The 18,403-nt window shown below is 46.0% G+C and overlaps 1 protein-coding gene across 1 annotated transcript; it reads right to left on the reverse strand.

The window, feature by feature from the left end:
- Positions 1 to 16,881: 16,881 nt before the first annotated feature.
- ino80c (INO80 complex subunit C) lies at positions 16,882 to 18,403 on the reverse strand. Its single transcript, XM_080004939.1, has 5 exons — positions 18,108 to 18,403; positions 17,729 to 17,842; positions 17,502 to 17,613; positions 17,314 to 17,381; positions 16,882 to 17,210 (listed from the first exon to the last, which is right to left on the reverse strand). Exons 1-5 carry the CDS (start codon positions 18,321 to 18,323, stop codon positions 17,079 to 17,081), a joined length of 642 nt encoding a protein of 213 aa, XP_079861065.1. The 5' UTR covers positions 18,324 to 18,403; the 3' UTR covers positions 16,882 to 17,078.

The raw sequence follows: 18,403 nt of genomic DNA on the forward strand, positions 1-18,403 counted from the left end.
CGGACCCGGCGATCGCTGCATCCGAGAATGCCCGCTACGTATGTTTACTGTTGTCGCGCGTGGTACGTGCTGCATGGAGCCGTGACACTTCCTTTCACACACGGCTCTTCACGACGTCATCCAGCAAGATCTTACAAATGCGGCGGCAGGGCACGTTTTCCACCGACCCGTGTGTCCAATATCCGAAATTGCGGTGGAAAAACAAAAAACAAGGAGACGGGCCCCGCCGCACTCCACCGCACGCCCATGTCAAAGTGCATCTCTCTCTCTCTCCCTCTCTCTCTCTCTCTGTATCACTCGTCCATTAGCAGCGGCTTCTGTCCGGACTCAGCCAGCGACTGCTCTCCAGAACTTTACACTGATAAGACGCAGTACGGCTGGGCGATATCTATGGAAATTATATCCGATGTTATGGTATGAAAATATTGGGAGGGGCGTTGACACTGTTGCACCAGCACGCACGCACGCACGCACGCACACACACACACACACACACACACACACCACTACTACTTCTACTACGCTACTACAACTATTCAAATTGTATATTCATTTCGCATAATTGCCCTTGCACTAGCGGTCGTGCCCATTTCATTTACAGTACGGCAGCCAAGAGCATGTTATTTATGGTTAAAAAAGAACCACATTGAAGCACTGCACACAACGTTGTTGCCATTCATAAATGCCATCACAACCGGTTTAGACTTTTAGTGTGCAGCCTGAAATGTGCTGTATAAGCTATCCAACTGGTCCATGCAGCTTAGCGGGAATCCAGACGTGAACAAATTGAGGTACAGTGGGACGTTGAAAGCATGAATTCGCTCGGGATCCGTTTTTCTCCACATCCTGGGATGATTATGGCTTGTCAGCGACTGTCAGGGATCCACATTGCGATGTACGCCAATCATCATTAATGTTTGATCACATCGCCCCACCGCCCGGGCTTAGCACGCGCACGCACACACACACACGCGCGCGCGCACACACACGCACGCGCGCACACACACACACACACACACACACACACACACACACATAGATTATACATACATACACACAACATATACAGTACATACATGCACACATACATACACACATATGCGCTCGTATATGGACAGATATATTCCCACACACACACACATGAATGCGTGCTGACACGATCATGCTCACATAATACACACATTAACATATCATGTCTGTGATTGTTGATGTGTGCCTCTATATGTGTGTGTGTGTGTGTGTGTGTGTGTGTGTGTGTGTGTGTGTGTGTGTGTGTGTCCATAAGCTCATCCATCTGTGTGTGTCCATGCATGTACATGTTATCAGCAGAGTCCCAGTGTGTTCGCCGAGGGCCAGTCTATTTAGTGTTCATAACAAAGCTTTTTACTGAGACTCCAATCAGGATTAAACCCTTATCAGCACACGCAGACCACAGGACACAGCCAGTGTGTGTGTGTGTGTCTGTGTGTGTGTGTGTGTGTGTGTGTGTATGCGTGTGTGCGTGTTTGTGTGTGTGCGTGTGTGCGTGTGTGCGTGTGTGTGTGTGTGTTTGTGTGTGTTTGTGTGTGTGTGTCTGTGTGTGTGTGTGTGTGTGTGTGTGTGTGTGTGTGTGTGTGTGTGTGTGTGTGTGTGTGTGTGTGTGTGTGTCTGTGTGTGTGTGTGTGTGTGTGTGTGTGTGTGTGTTCTGTGTGTCTCCCAATTTGTGTTTAGTGACAATTGTGGGGAGAAGTTATAATATTCAAACAGCAGAAAATCTAGATATCAAACTGGCACCTCCTGTGCAGGATAATTATCATTAAATTGAGTGTGTGTGTGTGTGTGTGTGTGTGCGCGCGTGTGCGCGTGCGTGTGCGTGTGGGGGTGTGTTATAATTTCACCCTGGATGAACCCATTACAATATATAGTGGGAAAAAGTTCAAACAGCCATGACAAGAAGCGTGAAGAGTGAAAGAAAGAAAGAAAGAAAGAAAGAAAGAAAGAAAGAAAGAAAGAAAGAAAGAAAGAAAGAATGATTATAGAATGATTATGATTATCTTAACCAAAATGTTTCCCAACATCATAAAAGCGAGGTTTCACTCAAATAATATATTTAAACATTTATCAAATCGTACAAATGATGAATAATACAAAAAATAAAACTTTGAACTTGAAAAAGCTCAAAGCTATTTCCTGCAGCACGACAGCAATAGAAAATTACATGTTTACAGGATGTGTTGCATTACCCCCCCCCCCGTGTGTGTGTGTGTGAGTGTGTGTGTGTGTGTTGCATGCATTACCCCCCCGTGTGTGTGTGTGTGTGTGTGTGTGTGTGTGTGTGTGTGTGCGTTTGCGTATATGTGTGTGTGTGTGTGTGTGTGTGTGTGTGTGCTCTTGCGTTTTGTTTTCTTTTGAACGGAGGAACAACTTTGTGACGCCACTCGATAAGACGGCGATAACCTCACAGGGGGATCTTCAACCATCCAGTCGTTTGTTTTGCTCTTTTAACGTCCTAAACTCAACGACGTGATCAGAGGTCCGGGAGCCCTCTCATGGATGAGGTGCACAGTATTTCTTTATTATTATAATAACGGGCTAACGCGGCTCATTATGCAGATGCTTCAGATTAATATTCATGAGGGAGGCAGCCGTCAGGGCGGAGCCTGCAGCAGACACAACAATGAGCCTGCAGAATCAGTCAGCTGAATTTATGAATAAATATCCAGAGACCACAGAGGATTACTTACAACTGTCTGTCTGTCTGTCTGTCTGTCTGTCTGCTTCTCTGTCTCGCTCTCTGTCTCTGTGTTTATAGTTCTGTCTGTGTCTGTCTGTATGTCCGTCTAATGTTCTGTCTGTCTGTCTGTCTGTCTCTCTCTCTCTGTATGTCTGTCCAGCTGTCTTTCTGTCGTCTGTCTGTCTGTCCTTTCTGTCTGTCACTCTTTGGTATTTTTTATTTTATCTAATTTTATAAAAGTATTTATGCCCAAACAAAGTTTTCATGGTTGTCTCCAGGGTTGTATACAGGGTTAACCATTTTTAAATCAGCTTCATTCTGGCTTGAGCTTTACTTTATTTGATGTTTTTCAGGCATTTATTTCGGAAGCAACTCAACATCATGACATGAACCACATAAAGCATGATAGATAAACCTTTAATTGAGAACTCACTGTCTGTTAAGTGAATTTAAATGCATTGCCACCGCGTTTCTTGACTTTAATGTTCTCCTCAAAATAAGGACTTTCAGGAATTTTATGTATTTCTACAAAGAAAAACATAATTGAATATCTCTGTTTACTCCAGCCCTCCGCTGTTTCTTAAAAAAAAAAAAAAACAGTATCAAACCATCATCATACACAAGCATTCTAGTTTATTTTTTTATTTTTTTAACTTTTAACAGAATTAGGACGAGGGAAATCTATGAATAAATATCTGAGTCCGCTGAGAATAAGTGACAGCCGTACGGCTGCATGTTAATCTACTGTACATCAAAAGCCGACTGGCTGAATAATACAGAATTTCACTCTGGAGATGGACAGAATAGCTTATGGCTTTTAGAATATTTTGAAGATACCACGCAGCATCATGGCCTATCATAGGTGCTGTATCGCATTAATTATTAATGAACCCGAGCCATGAATAAATATGTATGCCTCACATGCAGCATTAGTTAGATCTCTCTCTCTGTCTCACTCTCTCTCTCTCTCTCTCTCTCTCTCTCTCTCTCTCTCTCGCTCTCTCTCGCTCTCTCTCGCTCTCTCTCTGCTCTCAGTGCTTCTTCTACATCGCAACATTAGCTGTTGATTTTTTGTGTAACAGGCTCGCGCACATTATGAGAACGCCTCTTCAAGTCCAATTCAATCATTGGATGGGAATTAAGTTTCACTTCAGGAAGGAAATAGGAAAAACAGAATTGGAATTGCAAGTTGCATTAAAGGAAGTAATAGACAATAAACATTACAGGTGTTATTATATTTAGATCGTACCAAGAGTTTTTAAACTGTTTTTAGGACAATTAATTGTTTCCAATGTTGATTTATATTTTTATGTTGAATAATCAATGAATTGGAAAAGCCTCTGAAATCCAAGTGCATGGATTAGGTTTGTAAAAATGTGTTTCATTCACTTGACTGTATTCCTTTCAGTGGTAATCCTTTAAAGTAATAAGAAAGAAAGAAGGAAAGAAAGAAAGAAGGAAAGAAAGAAAAATGGCAAAGGAAGAAATAAAGAACAAAATGTAATGTGCTGTATGTGTGTGTGTGTGTGTGTGTGTGTGTGTGTGTGTGTGTGTGTGTGTGTGTGTGTGTGTGTGTGTGTGTGTGTGTGTGTGTGTGTGTGTGTGTGTGTGTGTGTCTGTGTGTGTGTGTGTCCCTCCATGTACCCGGATGCCTAGGTTCTGGTTTGTTCTAATGAGCATCTGTCAGAGCGGAGCTAATAACCACAGTAGCACCCGGGGTGAAGAGCTCTCGGGCTCCTCTACGAGGTCAACATCTGGCCCGGGAACTGCACCGATAGAAAAACTCTCCAAAAGAAAAATACGGAACCCACCTCCGACTTGCCCTGTCAGGTGAATTACGACTCTTGTTCTTTGGGGGGTTCTGGGATCTTGGTGTTGGCACTCAGAGCGGAGGAAAACAACTCCGCCACTTGTTTCATTTATCCCATTCAAACCACATTTAAAAAGCTTTCAGCTGTGTGTGTCTTTATCAAAATAATCCCAAGTGGATTTTGTCCTTCATCTTTGCACACTGGCAGCAGAAAACTAAGGTGGACAGTCCCTTTTGAAGTTAGAATTATTACTGAAATGAACCATAGCATGTTTTTTTCCGGAGAACACTCATTTACCCTCGTCTGAAACGAGTTACAGTTTTCCAAGTTTCCCCTGAACGCAGCATCAGCTGACCTAATGATTCGGTGACGAGTTTTCCGAGTGCTGGTGACACGCAGAATTACTACCACAAGTCGATACGCTTGTTGGGTGTTATTACCTGTAGTCCACAAAGCCCTGTCTCACGGTGTCTCTGTGGAAGGAAATCACTGCGTGTGGAAGTTGCCAAGTCCAAGGCGACACACACACACACACACACGCTCACAAGGGATGTAACGGTATGAAATTTCACAGTACAGTACGATATCTACCAAAAAACAGCGGTATTAATTTTTCCCCTTTTGTTTTCTGTATATTCAATTACTAAATATTTTATATTAAAAATAAAACACATGGTAAAGGCAAGGTGCTTGTCAGGGCTCTCAATTTCACAGGAGAGGCAAAAAAAAAACGCGATATATATCAGAATCCGACTTATATGCAACATTGAAGATCTAAACGGTAACAAAAGGGCAAATGTTGTAATAATCCATTCAATGAGTAATTTCCCGAAGCGCCACATTCCGCCATGTTTGCTCACAGTTGCTCCCGTGCACACGCAAGAAACGTAAAGCACCGTGTCGTAAAATATTGCCGTAAAGCAGTTCTGCACGTAAACGAAGATGTGCGGAACGCGGCGCATGGGGAAGTTACTTATTGACGTCTTTCAGTGGATTATTTATTTTGTGTTTTCCGATGAGTTACAAATCCATTACACCCGAAAAGGGTTGACGTTTTTCTGTGATTATCTATACTTTTCCGGGAACTAGTTTCCCGATTCGTTCGGAGTGCATGAAATGCATCATGGAGTCGCACAGTTTCAATGTTCGGACTTCCTCGAATCCCGCAAAGTGAGGCGGGACACAACGCCGCATCCAAAACACGGGGATAGATCTGAACAGAATGTCGTCATTTACAAAAAGTACAAAGAGATAAAATATCAATCGAACAGCCCCGCCCACATCTACCAGGTAAAACGATACATAAACATACACACACACACACCTAGTTTTGTGTGCATGTGTGTGTGTGTGTGTGTGTGTGTGTGTGTGTGTGTGTGTGTGTGTGTGTGTGTGTGTGTGTGTGTGTGTGTGTGTGTGTGTGTGTGTGTGTGTGTGTGGAGACTCTACAGCACACCCCGCGCACAACACGAATGGACGTTCGGAACTACAACCTGCACATTTATAGAACATTGGATGATGATGATGTCATAAAGCGACTTATTCTAAAACTCATCTCGTTCCATTACCCCACGGAAGGTTTTTGAACCTTGGCGCGTCGATGTAGCACAAAAGTTTGGCTACTTTCGATCAAATTTTGGGGGTTTCTCACTATTTCCTGCTCCGTATGTTTCATGGATTTGGATGTAACTCGAACCACAAGATGTCTGCGACGTCCCGGCTCTAACGACACCTCAACCGTGTCCGTAGCTCCGGTGGTCGTTCTGTTCCGGAGACTTTTAGCCCGAAAAAATCTGAGGATACTTATAAAAATCCAAACAATTACAATAGCGGGATGGACCCCTATAATAATATAATAATAAAAATATCATATATATTTACAATACATATAGCCAAAAAAATACAAGACGGAAATAGTCAGATATTTTAAAAATATAGAGACGATACAAAGACAGATAGACAGAATAGACGGATACTGTTAAAGTAACCTAGATATGTTAATGGTGTGTGTGTGTGTGTGGGTGCGTGCCTGCGTGGCTGTGTGCATGCGTGCGTGCGTGCGTGCGTGCGTGCGTGCGTGCGTGCGTGCGTGTGTGTGTGTGTGTGTGTGTGTCTATTTATCCATTGGTGTGAACAAAACGGAGTTGGTGTGCGTAACCATGTATGTCAGTTTGAAACATTCACAGGGAACCCAGTATGGTCACTAAAGGGCTCCAGGGTGTGTGTGTGTGTGTGTGTGTGTGTGTGTGTGTGTGTGTGTGTGTGTTTGTGCGTGCGTGCGTGCATGCGTGCATGCGTGCGCGTGTGTGTGTGTGTGTGTGTGTGTGTGTGTGTGTATGTTTTGGTCACAGAAGCGTGACTGAGCTGAGAGGCACAGGAAGGTCACCTCACTGAAGCCAAGCACCAGCGGTCTCCCAAGGACAACAAAATGCTTATCCAGGAGAAAGAGAAAAGGAGGTAATGGAGCTCACTGATCTCTCTCTCTCTCTCTCCCTCTCTCTCTCACACACACACACACCACACACACACACGCAGACGCACGTGCACGCACGCATATGCACACACACACACACACACACACACACACACACACACACACACACACACACACACGCGTATATAAGGCTTCAATGACAAATGATAAAAAAACAAGCACGTCATTTCATTGGGGATGTTTCGGTTATATACACACACACACACACACACACACACACACACACTTTCATGTCTCAGCATCAAAGATACGTCTACCTTTGCAGTTATAATGGACATTGTTTGAAGGTTTTCTAACAATTAGGATTCATGTCGTGGGGTTGTTAAACTGCCCCCCCGTTCCATGTTCACATTAAACCCCGTTCAAGTGAAGAGTTGACACAAGCATAAAGTTAAATAAATCATAGCGTTATGGAATACGGTTGCTGTTGTTGCTCCTGTGTAAGAGCAGTTTTTATATAATCGCATTAACCCCGCACCCGCTCTCTCCTCTGCCATGGGTGATTCATTATAAAATCCAACTTATGTGGTTTCTTATTATGCCGAGCTGCTCCCAGCAACCAGTACAACCTGTGTGTGTTTGTGTGTTTGCACATGCATGTGTGTGTGTGTGTGTGTGTGTGTGTGTGTGTGTGCGCATGTGCGTGCATATGCGTGTGTGTATGTGTGTGTGTGTGTGTGTGCGTGCGTGGTTACCGCTGCCTCCAACCTTTTCTCTCCCTGCACCCGCAACTCAGGTGTCTGCCTCTTCTCTTTTCACTTAATACGAAAACAACTTCATCCCTCTCTTTCTGTTTTTTTTCTTTTTTACCTATCCGCCGCCCTCGCTCTCGCTCTCTCTCTCTCTCTCTCTCTCTCTCTGTCTCCCTCCCTCCCTCTCCCTCCATCCTGCCTGCCTCCCCCCCCTCCCCTCCCGTCTCTCTCATTATCCAACAGCTTGAAGCAACCAGTCAGCCATATGTACGCGGAGCTGCCACCTCACGCCGTCAGCTCGTATATCGGGTCTGATATTTGCCTTAAACTTTGCCTTAAACCTTTGGCTATTCCTGTTCCTTTTTAACCGGCAGACTAATTACCTGAGCAGCTTTTCAGCCCGCACTCGCCCATATGCGAAGCTGCCTCGCTAATCTGCTTGGTATAGAAGTGGCATTTGCCCTAAACTGATGGCCGTTCGGTCGTTGTTGCTTCATAGTCAAACTAATTAAGTCCAGGTCCTTCAAGCAACCATATGTGAAGGGTTTTTTTTTGTTTTGTTCGGTTTTTTTTTACAGCTATTCATTGTCTTTTTATAATATTATCTTTAATTAAAACATAATATATTCGGTTAAAATGGTTGAAAAAAAATATAAAAAAGAGAGGGAAATGTATATAGAACTTATATAGACTGCGTTGAAAGGGCTTTGCGACAGAATAGTATCACTGTTCTCCAGACTTTCAGCAACGTCTCTATCCAAATCAAGACCGGAGTGGGGTGCAGAAAGGATATTTGTCGAGTTGTCAGCTCCTCAGATAACGGCGGGTGGGGGGGGGGACGATTCTAAAATTAAAAAAAAATGTCCAGACCGCTTTTGACGGCACACTTTAAAATCACTTTCCCTCTCGTTCGAACACTATTTGTAATTACACCGAGGTGAATCAGGAGGACGGAGTCGTTCTCGCCACAACAACGATGACAACGCTATAATTCGCTTCCTTTTCATCCCACGGGGTCGAGCGTGACTCGATCCAATCGCGAGTTACACCAATTAGACGCCTCGGCTGGCTCTTAATCACAGCTTCCGAGAGGCTGATGGTCTGTTAATTAGCAGGACATTAATGAGGCTGATTGTTCATTAACAGAGGAGCATATTTGAGACGATAAGACGCGACTGTCATGGACCCTGGTACAGCGGGGAGAGACGGCTCTCGTGAAATTGGATGACCTGCCGTTAAAGTCCAATCTCTCAATAATCTTAAAGCCGCAGCGTGTGGAATTGACGGAACGGACATGGCAGAAATGGAATCTTATATTGATAAGTGTGTTTTAATTAGTGCGTATAATCCCATGAAAATAAGAATCGCTTGTGTTGGCGTCACCTTAGAATGAGCCGCTTTTATCAACATGGGGAGCGGGTACGCTTCCACGGAGGCCGCCATGTTGCACCGCCATGTTTCTACCGTAGCCCAGAAGGGACAAACCAAAAACTGACTCTAGAGAGGGCTTATCGCGTTTGTTCAGGAGTTTCCCGCCCACCGTCTCTTCCACATTGAGCCGCTGCGGGGAGGGGTATTCAGTCGGTTGCGATCTGCAGCCTCACCACTAGATGCCGCTAGATTCTACACGCTGCACCTTTAATGTCTGGCTTTTATCGGAGATGCTTCATAAATCACATGCTTGCACCAAACACAGTATGTTTGAGTGGTGTTCTGATTAATATCCGTGATTCAAAAAATGTCAGAGGTTAGGTTGTTCAAATACGTATTTTGACTCGGAAGTCTATTCTGCAGATGTGAAATCATGATAACAATGATTTTACAATTGACCTGTCACACGCACATTCAAACCAAACTGTATTGTTATGTATGAAAAGAGCCGTCAGTTGTCCAGAAATATAGTAAGGTGCATAGTGAACTGAACATTTAAATTGGAATTTAACTTTTGGATAAATTGGATATATATATTATTAAAAATTGACTTTTCTGAAACGATGGACCGCTGTAGCATTGTGAGGCATTCCGGTGTTTATCAACAACAACATGAGTAAAAAACAAAAGAAAAAAAAAAAAAAGGATGCATGGTAGCGCTGTGTGGAAAGGTGTATTTACTCAACACTGTTTGATTTGATTCACTCTGAAACATGTGCTGCTGTCAGCCGAACTGATTGATTGAATAACCTTCAAATTTAACTCACGGCTCGTATGAATGCATCCTCTGCAACAAAGTAGAGCAGCAATTCCACTTGTCGTCGGTATACAATCACTCATTTACACTAATAGCGTGCACAGATGGGCATGGCAGAAAATGAGTGACTGAGGAACACAGGATGATGGTGGATGTCGCCGTCGACTGGCATTGCGTCAAACAAAAAAAGAATCCAGTTGCACTTGGAGCAGAAGAACAGTTTATTTGTTAGAAAACTAGTGGGCGCGCACACACACACACACACACACACATCTCCGTCAGGGTCATGGCCATGTGAGAGTGGCCAACGACTCTTTTAACACCCTTAATAGTTAGTGGTTCATCAGTTATTAGTTAGTTCGTGGTTCGTTAGGCCACGTGCCCAATTACTGTTCCAGTTTTCCTGGATCTAATCAACTGTTTTTTCGATACATGTTGTCGTCCGATGTTTATGTTTTTTCCGTGTACATGATGTTGTTTGTTTCTATGTTTATGTTTTTTCCATGTACTCCATGTCTCACCCGTGGTGATTCTCCCCCTCTTGGAGTAGTGATTAGTTGTTTATAGACCCAAACGTGGTAAAATAGTTCTCCAAAGAGGGGGATTGGTGTCGGTTGCAACAGTTCTTGATGATAAAGAATGAATAAAGAGTTGTAATGCAGGTTGAGAAGTTTAACTCCACTTGCAGACTAACTCTGTGCCAGATGCAATAGCATACAAATGCTCTGTGTTGTACACCCAACATGCTGACAGCACAGGTTTCAAAAAAAATAAATAAAAGGTGTTAGTTCTGGCAGACAACCCTTAGATTTTTATTTTAATTATCTTTATTTATTTAGCATTGTTTGAGTTTGGGCGTCTGGGCTCTACTGCTCATCACTCCCGGCGAGGTGTACAGTAAACATAGGCACACTTAATGAGCTAGAAATAATGGTGTGATGAGCTTGAAGCCCCCGTTGGATAGAAGAGCAGAGCCCAACAGGTGGATGCAGGGGAGGTGGAGGGAGCGCAGCAACACGACAAGCAAAGCAGGAGGCCAAGCAGGAAGCCAAGCAGGAAGCCAAGCAGGAGGCAAAGCAGGAGGCAAAGCCAAGCGGGAAGCAAAGCGGGAGGCAAAGCGGGAGGCAAAGCGGGAGTCAAAGCGGGAGGCAAAGCGGGAGTCAAAGCGGGAGGCAAAGCGGGAGGCAAAGCAGGAAGGGCAGGAGGGATCGGCTGCTTAAATAGGCCGGCCCATAGGGGTCGAGTTGTCTGACAGAACCACCGTAGTTCTGCAAGCTACGCCTCATTTATGTACAAGCCGAGTCGATGTTGATGGATATGAATGTTTGTCAAGGAGCAAATTGTTTTGAAGAAAGGTATGGGTGCGTTAAGAGCAAAATTTAGGCTATTCAACATCGATGAAGGGGACGCAATTTTAAGTGAAATCTATGGTAAAATAGCAAGAATTGAGCATTGTCTTCTCATTAAAATTCCCCAAATATTTGAGTAATATTTCAGTTGTATCACAACTCTGCCAGAGAACCCTGGTCTCTGATGGTGTTTGCAATTCAGTTGAATTCCAGCGGCATCCAGAGTTCAAGCACAAAACACTTGTTTGACAAAGTGCCTTGTTGTGTCCGTAAAGATAAAAGGTAAACAACCTGACACGAGGACTTGAAAGAAATGTGTCTTTGGGTCACGGTTATGGATATGGTTTGGATTTCGGTCTCCAGCGTGGCAGGGGATTTAGCCGCCGGGTGGGCTGTGGTGGGTTTGGTTTGGACTAATCTGTCTCTGCCTGGTCTGGCTCAGTCTGCTGTGGAGTCTCCCCGGGGAGAGAATGTTCCAACGTCTCTGACTCTTCATTTCACGCTTCATTTAGCATTACACTCTCCCAAAATGCCTTGTTTGTGTGTGCGCGTGTGTGTGTGTGTGTGTGTGTGTGTTTGAGGTCATTTATCCAAACTTTCTCTCCCAGTCTCTTTAGCTCTTTCTTTCTCTCTCTCTCTCTCTCTCTCTCTCTCATACACACACACACACCTATTCACACACAAACACACACAATGCGATGATCGTATGCCGTATCCTAATACAGTCATTTAGGATGAATGGCCTGCATACTTCACAGCTTTATTAACACACTCAACATGGACACACACCCACACCCTCACTCAAGTCTAAATGATGGTTAATGAGAGAGCAGCTTATTCCAACTAAGCCAATAGGTATTGTCTTCCAAGGTCGTTCAGAGCAAATGGGAGTACGGTCCAAAACGCCAACTCTCGTATATACAGTAGGGATATGGATGGGTGTGCGCGCGCACACACACACACGCACGCGAGCACGCACACACACACACACACACACACACAGAAACACACACACACACTCACACACAGGGAGCTTATAGCTGTTGTTTTTCTTCTAAACTCAATGCAATTATCTTTTTCCCTCCCTCTGCACAGTATCCAAGGTATGAATTTACCTCAGACGCGTGTGTGTCTGTGCGCAGATGTGTGTGTGTGTGTGTGTGTGTGTGTGTGTGTGTGTGGCTGACTGTGTGGGAGCCATACTGTAAGTCATAAAGCCTCTGCAATATCGATGTATATACAGTACTTGCACTACGGTTTTTATTATTAGATGGAGCATTTCAGAGCACTTTGCCTTTTTCTTTTCATCGTGCAATATCATATATATTTACAGGAAAATGCATTTTATTGATAAATGCGTACATTTAGGTAATACTTTACGGTCCAGGCGGCAGCATTTGAAATGAATGAACAAAAAACAAAAATTGATTTGTTTCCAAATTAGAGTTGCGTGCAGCGGGTTAAGCAGTTAAATAGGTATTTTGATGAAATGTAAAAACATTAAGACAGAGATATGAACACACACACACACACACACACACACACACACACACACACACACACACAGATACACACATAGACACCTGAATCCACCGTCTTTAAAAAAAAGCCTGAGGTGTTATAGCTTTTAGGCGGATTGAAGAATTTCGTCAGGAGGAGCACCACGAGGAATGAATGGCTTAAGAATGAAGAGACATCATTGCCCCTCCTCCCCACACACACACACACACACACACGCACGCACGCACACACACACACACACACACACACACACACACACACACACACACACACACACACACACTAAATCACAACACGACTGTGAGGGCAACAGACAAACACACACACACACAGATGCATCAACACAGTGGGATGAAAGAAACTATAATCACACACACACACACACACACACACACTCACATAGAGGTAGTGGATCTGCGGTCATGAATGGATGGTCCCTATCAGCTGAGACTAGATTCAATCCCTCTGTTAGATTGGCTCCATCTGTCACTGGGAGAGTTACAGGTTCACATCCTTCCTATTACCTCCCTGTCCACTGACACTTTATCCACCTGACTGCAGCGCTGACAGCCGGCGATAGATGTTCCTAATCTGGGAGGCACGGCGAAGAGGCACGCCAACAGAGAGGGGAGTGAGAGGTGAAGTTAAGAGTAATGGCATGTAAAAGAACAGCAGGAGAGGGGTAAGCCATAACAACACGTACACCGTGGAAGACACGGGCGACACAGGGAGGGTTTCGATCGCAGGACGATTAACTCCCGCGCGTCGCCCTTGTTCGTCCCTCTGCGAGACTTAGCCGAGAGGCCCGCCTGATTGGTGGGAAGCCGCGTGACTCCGGAACGTGGGGAAGGAGCGGCGTGAGACATGGACAACGCAGAGACGGACGGAAGGACGGACGGAGAGCGCGAAACGGACTGATGGAGCTCTTATCACCCGGAGACCAAAGCGGAGCGCTAATCCTCCGGCCGACGCAGGGGGGAGATAGCAGGGGAGCCGCGGGAGGAGGGGGAGAGAGAGAGAGAGAGAGAGAGAGAGAGAGAGAGAGCCGGAGAGAGAGAGAAGGTGGAAGAGAGGAGCGATAGACGTGGACAGGCGAAGGAGAAAGATGGAGGGAAAGGCCAGAACAGAGCGGAGGAGGTGATTTTGGTCTGACAAAGGGCAATCATTGTCTATCAACATGAAGAATTACCTCTCTCTCTCTCTCTCGCTCACCCTCCCTCCTTCCCTCCCCCCCTCTCTCTCTCGCTCTCTCTTTCTCGCTCTCGTTCCTTCACACACACACACACACACACACACACACACACACACACACACACACATACACATGTACACGTACACACACACACACAGACACAGAGACACACACACACACACACACACACACACACACACACACACACACACACACACACACACACACACCTGCGATGGAACACTGATTGAATTTTCAGTGGGATTAAGCAGGATTTAGCCCAGTGTAATGATGTGGGGAGGAGTTGATCAGCTCTCCAATGACAGTTTTCTGTTTGACCTCCACGGCTCCGCAACAACATCGTCTTCGTCTTTGACAGCGTAAAAAAAAAGCAAAAAAAAAAACAGAGCAAAGTGGAACAGAGCGTGTCAGGGTTTCAGGGTTTTTCTATGGTTGTTTTAACCCTTCTGACCGGCCGGGGAGCCGGCTTACGATCTGTCGCACGGTAAACACTCGAAGGTGGAGTTAAAGTTCAGAACTCAGTATCAAATTAAGGGTCCCCCACACGGAAAAGGTGGAGAACCGTGCACTGCTGCGGAGGGCAAAACACAAAAAAAAGCAAGCGCAGATTAAAAAACGACTTTGATCGCAGAAACGAACGCGCTCACCGTTCTGTGCGCTTGGTTGTTTACACGGTTGTTACTTTGGATCGTTTGATTTATTTCAGGCGCTTCCTGTCTTATCTCCCTGCCTTCTTCCTGTCCGGGCATTAACATTCAGTAGAAGAAAAAAAACACAGGAGATTTGAAAGCGTCCAGGGAGAAAAGGTGCCGTAACCTCGTTGTGGACGGTCAACAATTAAACGAGACTATTCCGGCTTGTGCCGAAATGGCTGCTATAAACGCCCCCGTAAGCGTAAGCAACATCCACCGGGTTAACGGCGCTGGCGCTGCAAGACTTTTAAAAGCGGGGTTTTCATTCTCGGCACCGCGAGGCGTTTAGTGCCGTTTGTGTTTGGGGAATTCCCTTCTTTTTTATCCTTTTTCCTTGCCCCATAAATATGAAGGCAATCCGGCGTCTTATTGTAAAATCTATTTGGATGTGCCGAGGAGACGATGGCAAAGAAGAGACGTTTTTTTTTTTTTTTATATGAGCAATCAATTTGGCTCAGCGGCGTCGCCGTCGTTCGCGCAATATGTTCCCCTCCGTCGTGCGTCAGCCGAGAAAGTAACATCCTCGGCCAAGTCGGGAAGGCCGCGAGACGCGTCCCGGCGGAGGGAGGTGCGAGTCTGCCGCCTCCACGTGGGACCGCGGGATCGGGTGACGCGGCAGAGAGACCGCGGTGACTCACGGAAGATCTCCCGGAGAGAGTTTCGATTGGGATTCGAGGGGGCCGGGAGGTGTGCGCGGACAGATGCGCACAGAAGCCCCTGAAAGGCTGGCTTTGTCGGTTTTCTGTAAGGCCCGTCAATGATCCGTTAAAACATAAATCTTAGAAGGGCGCCAAATGCATCGCGGTCTCACAAAACGCACGCAACTCTGGGAATCTACTGACTGTGTGCTGGGGAAAGCAGAAAGCCTCGGCGCTGCTCATTAATCACCACGTCGAGGCTTTGACGCCGCCGCAGGACTCAAACCGCTGCCCTGGCCCCGCTCCCCGCTCCCCGCTCTGCGTCAGCAGCTCGGTCTGGCTGAACGGTGCCGGGTGTGACACTGCCCTCGAGCGGCCGCTTCGAGCAAACACGCCGGAGCCGGGACCAAGCCGCCGCGGGTATCGCCGCTGAGCGTGGTTCGCCCGGTGGATCCTCGCGTGTCGCTGGGACCGAGCCGCCGGTGACGCTCGGGTCGGAGGGACACGATGACGCACGAGTCCTCTCCGACGTCGGTTCCGAAACGCGGCGGTGTCGAAGCCGGACGAATCAGGGACGAGCCTGACGTCGGCGTAAGAGCGTGTCGATATTCATTAGTGGAGGCGGTGGCGTTGTCCGGCCCTATAGCTCAGTGGTTAGAGCACTGGTCTTGTAAACCAGGGGTCGCGAGTTCAATTCTCGCTGGGGCCTCTGCACTACTTTTGGATCTGTGTGGCACGTTAAAATGGAGACAGTGTGTGTTAGTCATCGGAACGTGCAGCCCTGCAGCCATGCAATACATAGGATATGAGCCATGGTGTGGTTTTATGTTTCGACGTAACACTTTTGAGTATTTATCTTCCCGTGGATTCACCCGCCGGCAAATAGCGTGTTTCTTCTATGGACGGATACGAGCCTCTCACAAAGTTGGCCGCGCCCCGTGTAACATGTAACTCACTCCCTCGTCCAGTCTGTTCATGTGTTTTCAGACGTGAGGTGTGTGATTTTCTTTTCTTTTTTTTGACCTAGCTCACACATGACACAAAAACAAGGAAAAAGCCTCCACCTACAGCTGACCTCCGCTTAGCCTTTTCCCTCTCCGGTTTAGGGGCCGACTCGGAACTAATTTCAAACATAAATTCAGTGCAGCATTATGCCTTTAAGAGACAACAATTAGGGGCCAGAAGCCCTTCAGACCACAAGGCAGGGCGCTGTTCTTTGAGGACTCAAAGAATATTGAAGTCCACTAGGACTCAACGGTGCAACTTAAATTAAAAAAATATATATATATCTGCTGAAGACCAGTATCATCATTCCACACTGAGACTGGGTGAAATGTCAGCAATAAAGGATAAGAGATTAAACCACTTGCCAAACCGACAGTAGATGCAATATTAAGATGTGTGCCATCGCTAACACCAAAAAATATATAGCTGGTGCCTAGGGTTTTATTCTGTTCATTGTTGTTGTGACTTACAGGTTTATTGTGTTACTCCGACTTTGTTGTCCTATGACTGGCTTGTGTGTAGCATTCAGTTCAGGCCCCAGAGCAGCATATTTATTTTATTACTTTTTTATTAAATTGTCTAATAAAATAAATCAAGCAACTTTTGGCTACAAATGTGACACACACGCACACACACACGCACACCTTATTGTGCTCCAACATATTTCATTTTGTGTCTTCTTGCTTGGTGGCATCCAACATGGACATTTACGAGAGCATCTGTATTGCCGACCTGTTGTAGGTTCAGTGATTTGCGAGGCCGTTACGGCACAATACAAGTAGCCTTTCTCAGTGCTAGGTAGCCAGTTACAACATCTGTCGGGAGCAGGCGGATATAGGAGAACTCTTCAGAGGATGTGAAGCGTAGTTTGGTCTGGGGGTCTGTGTAGTTTGCCTGGAAAGGAGGGGAAAAGGAGGCAAGTGTAGAACAGCGCTTAATTAAGGAAATATTTGGAAATGTGAAGTAGCATTTGCACTTGTGTGGGGTGGATACTCACAGGGAGTCCAGAGATGTCAGAGTATTTCTTGGCTGGTTTCAAGGAGGGAAGAGCATCAATATTGCAATCTGAAGACAAGAAGCGGGTCTTGGATCAAACAGCCGAAAGGGATTTAAATCCACGGGTCGGGCATTGAAACAGAAACTAGAACTACGACCAGTTGAGACAAACAAAGCGCAGACACTCACAGTTTGGATCGTCAACCTTCCAGGGTAAAATCCGCTCCAGAGCCAGGATCTGTTTGAGATTCTTCCAGGTCCTGTTCTTTTTCCCTGCCGCTGCTCCTCCGATTCCAGAATGCTGAAGAGATTTAGCGTTAGAGGAAACGCAATAGAAATCTTAATCAATATGGATTACGTTGTGGAGCTTCAGTCGGACACACAATCGACCCGCGCAGAGCCGCGCAAACACTCGCCATAAACGCTGGATCTTTGAACGATGGAGGTTTTGTAGCGGTTTCCGTGGTCGTTTGGCCACCATCCAATGCTCCCAGAACCTTTACCTCAGCCATAGGCTCTACCGCCACGACCTGAGGGAAGATGAAACACGCTCTCATAGAATTGCCCAAAACAATGATCTAATTTATTGTTCAATTGGACTGATTTGACATCCATTGATCCTTCAGTTGATTGAAGTGTGGTGTGAGGAGTGAGTGCAACAGTAGAACAATAAAGTCAACGTAGAGGATTGCAATACAGATATTCACGCAGTGATTATGAATATTTATTCACATAATAACTATAACTATTGGACTAGTTGCGTGTGCTTCCAAAAGGAACAGCCTGCTCGGCTACCTGTGCATGCACCGGGGTTGTGGTGACTGGTTTCTTCTTCTTGCCGATGCTGCCACCGGCCGGCTGGGGGACGACGGCTGCCGCCGAGCTGCCGGAGCGCTTCTTCCCCCGGACAGCGGCGGAGCTGCCGGCCGCAGGGGGGCTTCGGGTCGCCGCCGAAGCAGTAATGGAAATTGCTTTTACGTTTGAGGTGCTGCTGGGACTCTGCGAGGCCATCTGGAGTGAGAAAATACACCTCAACACAAAACGCAGCCAGACTGCTGCGGCATCCACGCCGAAAAACGCCCGACGTAAAC

Source organism: Zeus faber (assembly GCF_960531495.2).
Source record: "Zeus faber genome assembly, chromosome: 8".
Lineage (NCBI taxonomy): Eukaryota > Metazoa > Chordata > Actinopteri > Zeiformes > Zeidae > Zeus > Zeus faber.

Excerpts from the sequence above, each read along its gene's own strand:
- ino80c (XM_080004939.1), bottom strand. The coding sequence starts at position 18,323 with ATGGCCTCGCAGAGTCCCAGCAGCACCTCAAACGTAAAAGCAATTTCC. Across the intron at positions 17,382-17,501 it reads GAAGGTTGACGATCCAAACT|ATTGCAATATTGATGCTCTT; the intron begins GTGAGTGTCTGC and ends TCTTGTCTTCAG. Across the intron at positions 17,211-17,313 it reads CTGACATCTCTGGACTCCCT|GCAAACTACACAGACCCCCA; the intron begins GTGAGTATCCAC and ends CCTCCTTTCCAG.